This window comes from Vicia villosa, unplaced genomic scaffold (genome assembly GCF_029867415.1).
Source record: "Vicia villosa cultivar HV-30 ecotype Madison, WI unplaced genomic scaffold, Vvil1.0 ctg.001440F_1_1, whole genome shotgun sequence".
In the NCBI taxonomy this organism is placed as follows: domain Eukaryota; kingdom Viridiplantae; phylum Streptophyta; class Magnoliopsida; order Fabales; family Fabaceae; genus Vicia; species Vicia villosa.
Window position 1 is genome coordinate 522,703 of NW_026705619.1, and position 7,256 is coordinate 529,958.

The 7,256-nt window shown below is 37.2% G+C and overlaps 1 protein-coding gene across 1 annotated transcript; it reads left to right on the forward strand.

The window, feature by feature from the left end:
* Positions 1-3,534: 3,534 nt before the first annotated feature.
* LOC131635182 (uncharacterized) lies at positions 3,535-5,142 on the forward strand. The gene is made up of 3 exons (XM_058905780.1): positions 3,535-4,091; positions 4,140-4,367; positions 4,476-5,142. Exons 1-3 carry the CDS (start codon positions 3,535-3,537, stop codon positions 5,140-5,142), a joined length of 1,452 nt encoding a protein of 483 aa, XP_058761763.1.
* The last annotated feature ends 2,114 nt before the right edge of the window (positions 5,143-7,256 follow it).

Here is a 7,256-nt window from a genome sequence, read left to right on the forward strand (position 1 = left end):
ACCACCCCAACACTAAAAAATGCTTCCAATATAAACTTTCAACCTCACTCATAACCTCAACTTTCACTATACTCCACTCATCATCTTCAATTTACCTTCACACAATACCTTAACTATACTCAGAAACCTCACTAAAAGCCTTTAACCATCATCAGCATCATTCAATCACTTGACCTCCCTCCCTCGGTTCAGAGCAACAACAATGAACACTCACTAATTTCGCAGATCCAGAGAAGGAGCAGAGACAAATCGAAAGCAATATAGAAAAACGAAGCATAAGAGCGTACCTAGGAATAAAAGCGTTGTACCGGAAAGTTCCCTAGCCGCATCAGAGCTTGTTGTCGGTGTTTCGGTAACTTGAAGTATATCTTTATCCTTTTGTCAATTATATTGTGATTACTTTAAATCTTGCTTTTGATTTCATTATGTAACTGTAATCACTGATTATTAATGGATTGGGGTATAAGAGTTCGATTTGGGGGTTAGGGTTTGGTTTGTATTTGCTTGCATCTTTTACTTGTTTTTGTGTTACCCTGAGCCAAGAGAGATACCAGAGCTTCAAAGGCTCCTTCAATGGCGGTACCGAACGAGATGTGAGCATTTTCTTTTAAGTTTGACCTTATTGTTGTCGAGTGCGAAAGAGAAAGAGAGTTACGTGTTTCTGTTTGTAGGGTTTCTCAACCCATCAACTTTGTTAGTGAGGAAGGCGGGTCGCGGGTCGGATCATGTCGGCCCAGTTCAAATCTTGAGTTTGTTCACACTTTGGGCTTCCATTTGTGTTGTTATCTTAGGCCATATAGTTAGCCGAGTAAACCTCTTGGCTCATCTAGTCTTTTGTTTAGTTTTTTTTTTAATAATAATAGTTTAGTTTTATTGAAAAATGATAAAACAAAATCAAAGAAAAAATATTTAATATTTTTATCAAATTAAAAAAGACCAAAAAATAATTTCTCTTTAGATGTATGTTTAGGATTTCTTTCAAATATTTTCAAAAGATCAAAAAGATTTTATTTTCTTCAAGTTGTTCATCTTTTAGATATAATCTTGTTAGAATTGTTGCATGAATTACTTGCCATATTCTTGTATGCTCGTATGCTTGATCTCGTACTAAATTCTTTCATTCAAAACAATCTTAGTAAACCTTGGTCAACACCAATCATTTTTTTCCCACTTCAAACAATTTCTTAATCATTTTTGGTAAACACCAAGTATCCATTTCAAACTTCTTTTATCACAATCAAAAACTTCAAAATTGCTTTTAGTAATCAAATCGAGTTTGATCTATAATGGATGAATCAAGAGGGGTTTGTACGTACTTGTACAAGTTGCTCTAAAGAATTTAGGCGATGGCCGTTAAGCTTTTGTTTGAATGCTTAGATTCCATTAAAGACTCCTTAAAATTCGATTTGTCTCGCCTTTCTCTACAAAACGCTTTTTGATAATCGAATTGAATTTGGTTTATAATGGATGAGTCAAGAGGGGTTTGTACGTACTTGTACAAGTTGCTCTAAAGCATTTAGGCGATGGCCGTTAAGCTTTTGTTTGAATGCTTAGATTCCATTAAAAACCTAAAACTCGATTTGTCTGATCTTTCAACAAAACACTAAAATTAAACAATTTCAACTCATCAAATCGTTCTATCCTTCGCCCAAGTGCGAATCTTTTCATAACAAATCTTGGTCAATACCAAGTTCCTTTTTTCGATCAAAATGCTCTTTTAAACAATCGAATTGGGTTGGATCCACAATAGATGAAATTAGAAGGGTTTGTACGTACTTGTACAAGTTGTTCTAAAAACATTTAGGCGATGGCCGTTAAGCCTTTGTTTGAATGTTTGTATTTCATTAAGGACTCCTCAAAACTCAAGTCGTTTCAATCTCTTTCATCACCCAAGAGGGGTTTGTACGTACTTGTACAAGTTGCTCTTTCAAGCATTTAGGCGATGGCCGTTAAGCCTTTGTTTGAATGCTTGTATCCCATTAAAGACTTCATCAAGCTCAATCTAGTAAATGCTCTTTCAAGTATTTTAGGCGATGGCCGTTAAGCCATTGTTTGAATGCTTGAATTCCACTTTTTTTTCATAAAACAATTACCCATTTCAAACTCATCTTTTCTTTGCCCAAGTGCGAACCCATTTTCAAACAAAGTCTTTTCCGCCAAAATGCTATTAGACCCATAAAATCTACCAACAAATTTGTAGTTCTTTCGAACTACAACCGCTCTGATTCTTCCATTGAAGATATGTAGGCACAAGACTCAAATTTCTTGGCGAGCACACTAAATAAAAAAACATAATTTCGTAGCCCCGAACTACGATTGCTCTGACTTTCCCATTGCACGAGGGAATACGTAGGCACAAGATACAAATGTCTTGGCGAGCACAATAATAAAAAACCCAAATCCCGTTTCTTTCTTGTCCATATAGTAATTAGAACGCAAGTATATAATAAGCTAACAATAAATCACAAAATTAACTAAATGGGTCCCATCGAGTACGATGGAGGTAAGGGGTGCTAATACCTTCCCCTTGCTTAACCGACTCCCGAACCCAAATTTGGTTGAGATGACCATCTTTGTCCATTTTATTTCATTTGTGGGTTTTATCAATATTTTCCCATTCCCATTGGAATAAATAAAATTTGGTGGCGACTCTGTGTGTTACAATTTCGTGGCGATGATTTTTTGACCCGCTACAGCTGGCGACTCTGCTGGGGAATTTCCCAAGAGAGTCAACCCTAATTTAGTTTTATTGTGATATTTGCTAGCTTTATTTACTTGCTTATTTATTGTCTTTATTATATCTTTGTTTGATTTCTCATTATTGTGGTTGGAATCTCTTGATTATTGGCGCATGTGAGGAAAAGCTCTACACCCGAGCTCGAGTGACACGTAAGATAAGATGGTGGTCTAGTACTAAGCTTGCTTGACGTAGTGTCAAGTGGGAAGTACTAAAACCCCGCCTGGAGTAGGTCCTTTGAGGAGATGTATGTGACTAAGAAAGTTATTTACTTGGGCTATGATGTTTCCAATTCGGACCGCCGACTCTAGGGACCTTTAGAAAAACCCTAAACCATGACTTTTAGGAAATGGTGGTTTCGTGCCCAACTTGCGTAACGTAACTATTACTGTGGGTAAGTGCGAAAACCACAATCAGAATAGGCTTCATTTGAAAACGCAGTTGGATGGTAAGTTATTTACTAGATGACTGAGTTTTCAAAAGGAGTTTGTAACTCTGAGAACCGTGTCTAGAACCTTTCCAACATAAAAACCTTAGACTTTGTGCCAAGAAATCAGAATTTTTTTGTATCCATATGATTTTGAAATCCATTACTTGTGAATCATACATGACATGGCATTCATTTTTACATAAAAAAAAATAAAATAAATAATAATAAAAAAATGCATGCATTTGCATTCATAACATGCATTTCCATCTCCAAAATCCATTACTCATACCTTTCTTCACCCAACAGTAATAAGGCAAGCTAATTTCCAGACATCCTTATCAGACGCGAAGTGTTACTCGACAAAAAGATGGAAGACCTTGAACAAGAGAATCATGAATTCCGTGATGAAGTAACTACTCTCCGTGTCGGGGTGGAAAGATTGACTGCTTTGGTGGAAAGCTTAGTAGCTGCTCGGAATCAACCATCACCCCCTCCATCAACTCGTGCCACTCAAACTGAAGTCCAGACTACTACGATTTGTGAAGTTTCTACTACTAGTGTTTCTATGGCTCCTACCACTGGTCCCTCTCACTATCAGATGCCTAATGGCTATCCTGGGGGCATGTCTTACAACTTTGTGCCAGAGGGATACCATCCTATCACTGGAGCTGCTCAAACTACTCCTATAATGACTGTGACTTCACCCCTGGTACATGTTGTGCCACAAACTGAGGAAGCCATTTACCATGTTGAGCCCAATGAAAGAAATGAAGCTTATGATGATTTCAAAGACCAATTCCAAGAGATGCGAAAGGAGATTAAAGCCCTCAAAGGGAAGAATTCGTTTGGAAAGAGTGCTTATGATATGTGTCTTGTGCCAAATGTGAAAATACCTGCCAAGTTTAAAGTGCCTGATTTTGAAAAGTATAAAGGGAATTCATGTCCTCAGAGCCATTTGACCATGTACTGCAGAAAGATGGCCACTCATACTGATGATGATAAGTTATTGATCCACTATTTTCAAGATAGTCTAACTGGTGCCGCTTTGAAATGGTACATGGGATTAGATAGTACTCATATCAGTTCTTTTGATGACCTTGTGGAAGCGTTCATTCGACAATACAAGTATAATGTTGACATGGCTCCTGATAGAGACCAACTCCGAGCCATGGAACAGAAGGAGAAAGAGTCTTTCAAAGAGTATGCACAAAGATGGCGTGAGGTTGCCGCCCAAATCTCTCCTCCTATGAAAGAAAAAGAGATGACCAAAATGTTTTTAAAGACTCTAAGCTCATTTTACTATGAGAGGATGGTTGCAAGCGCTCCGACTGACTTCACTGAAATGGTGAATATGGGGATGCGACTAGAAGAAGGTGTACGAGAAGGACGATTGACTATGGAATCTGGATCGTCAACTGAAACCAAGAAATATGGAAACAACTTTCAAAAGAAGTGGGAAGATGAAACTATTGCTTTTGCAATTGATGGTGGAGAGTCTCAGAACTCACATTCCTACCAACCCTTAACTTATCAGCAAGCACCATTCATACCATACGATAAGTATCCATATGTTGCAGCCGCACAATTCAAACAACCATACCAACAGCCATGGGAAGCTTCACCTTATAATTCTTCATGGAATGCTCCTCAGAATGCAGCTCAGAATCAGAATCGTCAATGGAATCAGAATATACCTCAAAGGAATCAGCAGAAGGAGGATCGTCGCATTGACCCAATTCCAATGACCTACGCTCAGCTATGGCCATATCTAATTGAGAAGAAAGCAATAGCTCCCAGACCAACTCAACCGGCAAAGTTTCCATTTCCAAAGGAATACAATCCAAACGTCAAGTGTGATTTTCATAGTGGGATATCAGGTCACTCCATTGAAGATTGCAATGTCTTGAAGGAAAAAGTTCAAGATCTGGTTGACAAAAAGATACTCTCTTTCAAGGATATTGGTCCTATGCCATGATCAGTGCTAAGACACCAAGAACATTCCTAAAGCCAATGGATCAAAGCAGATCATTGAGCCACTTTTTATCATTTTGCATTTACGCTTTTTCACTTGTTTGTTAAGTGTTTACTTGCTTCTGAACATTGTTAATTTTAATGGTAATATTAATGAAATGAGCATGCAAGTTCTGAATCAGTCCATTCGTATTCACTCTTCCTTTCTTTTATTTTATTTTGTTTTCTAAAAAATATGAAAAAATATGTTTATGTTTCTCCCATTTCCTTTTATTTATTATACTTTTGTTTAAGCAAGTATTGGAGGGAGGATGACGATAAACGAAATACCCAATTTGCATCAGTGTGCTTTCAAATAAAACTTTGTTGATGATGTACAGGCATTCTTTCAAATACCCAAACACTGGAGATATAAGGATGATAATCCCTCGTTAACCCCTTTTGAGCCTTAGAAGTAGGTGTTTTCTTTTCGCACGAAATTAAAACCCTTAAACAAAACCTGGGGCAGGGTAGTTGTTCAGTTAAAGTGATTAATTCATAAGATTTCCAAGAAAATCATTCTATGGGAACTATTCCCGACTCGAGATTCAACTGTATCCTCTCTTCGTACACAATGTCGAAGAAGTAATGAATATTCAAAACTTATAACTGTTGTCTTTCTCGAACCATCAGTGGGGCAGTCATATTCCTCTCATATTATTGAACTAGTGTCACGCAAGTTGTTCAAAAAAATAAATAAAAAAAAATCAAAGGAAAGCCCGCTAAGTCAAAACCTAAAAAGGAGACTTAGGCAGAAAAAATAGGGATATGGATACAAAAGTCAAAATAAAAAAGAGATCAAAAGATCATAGTCAAAAGAAAAAAAACGAACAAACTTGTGTGATTTCCAAAGAAGAATAGGTGACTGCCACCTTAGAATCCATTGGTTCTCATTTATCATATGCAAATACTCTTGAAAGTCGACAGTTAACTGAACTTAGGACTGGAGTACATTACGAAGAATGGGTGGGTTAAAATCAAAATTTGAGCCTATATCCTTTGTTTCTTAAACCGTGAACCTGACCACGTTACAACCTTCAAAAGTCCTAATTGAAGCAAGGTTTCTTTTGAAAGTATACTAAAGCAAGGTTGTGTTAACCTGACTCCTAAATATTTGCTAATCATTTTGTTTTGATACCACGCCATCATATCATCTTTCACACCTTGAATTTCAAACTTCCATTACATCCTCATTGAGATTTATTCATCGTACCACGGTTTCATTTCAATAAATGATTGTTTTCAAAACTCGCATGCACGTCGCATTAAAATTACCATTTTGAGTAAAATAGTTTCATTTGCAAATCAACATTTTCCATCAAGGAAGTTCCAACAATGGAACTCATTCGAAGAGCCTAATGTGGAACTATCAAGGTCACATCACTTCAGAAGTCCATCATTCAGGGGCATTTCATTTCAAAGTTCCCCAAATACTGGGGCATGTCATCTCAGGATCATCAGTTCGAATCCAAAACTTTGTTGAAGCAAATTTCTCCATAGACTCAGCATTCTGGGGCAAATAAAGGCAAAGACCTTTCCTTCAAGCAATCCAAGCATACTTTGTCATATCAAGCAATCCTCAAGCTCAGAGTTGGTGTCGGGAATTATGCTTTGCACAAACCTTCTACCAAGGGACCTTTGTCCACTTCACAAAAAAAATCATGACCCTCCACTGGGGCATATGTCAAAACATTACAAATAGAAAATTTCATTCATTGCATGCATTCATTTATCATGCATATCATTCATGTTAGACGCTGGCCTTAGGATCTAGAGGGGGGGTGAATAGATCGTTCACAGTTTTACGGATTTAAACGACTTTTCAGCGGAAGTGATTCTGAATCGACTCGCGTCTATTCCGAACCACTATCGAAACGATTATATATGTGTTTAAAAACCAGTCAAAGACTTGAGGTAAATGATAAGAGTATATGTTGCAGAATCAAAGCGTTGCTCTTATTGAAAATCAGATTAACTTTTTGTATGATGGACAATGTTTGCAATGCAGTAAGAGTGATAGAAACAAATATACAAACACTTGGTGATAATGATCAAATTGAAGGTAATTCAATGTGTGGT

Excerpts from the sequence above, each read along its gene's own strand:
- LOC131635182 (XM_058905780.1), top strand. The coding sequence starts at position 3,535 with ATGGAAGACCTTGAACAAGAGAATCATGAATTCCGTGATGAAGTAACT. Across the intron at positions 4,092-4,139 it reads AAAGTGCCTGATTTTGAAAA|AAAGATGGCCACTCATACTG; the intron begins GTATAAAGGGAA and ends CATGTACTGCAG. Across the intron at positions 4,368-4,475 it reads GAGAAAGAGTCTTTCAAAGA|GATGGTTGCAAGCGCTCCGA; the intron begins GTATGCACAAAG and ends TTACTATGAGAG.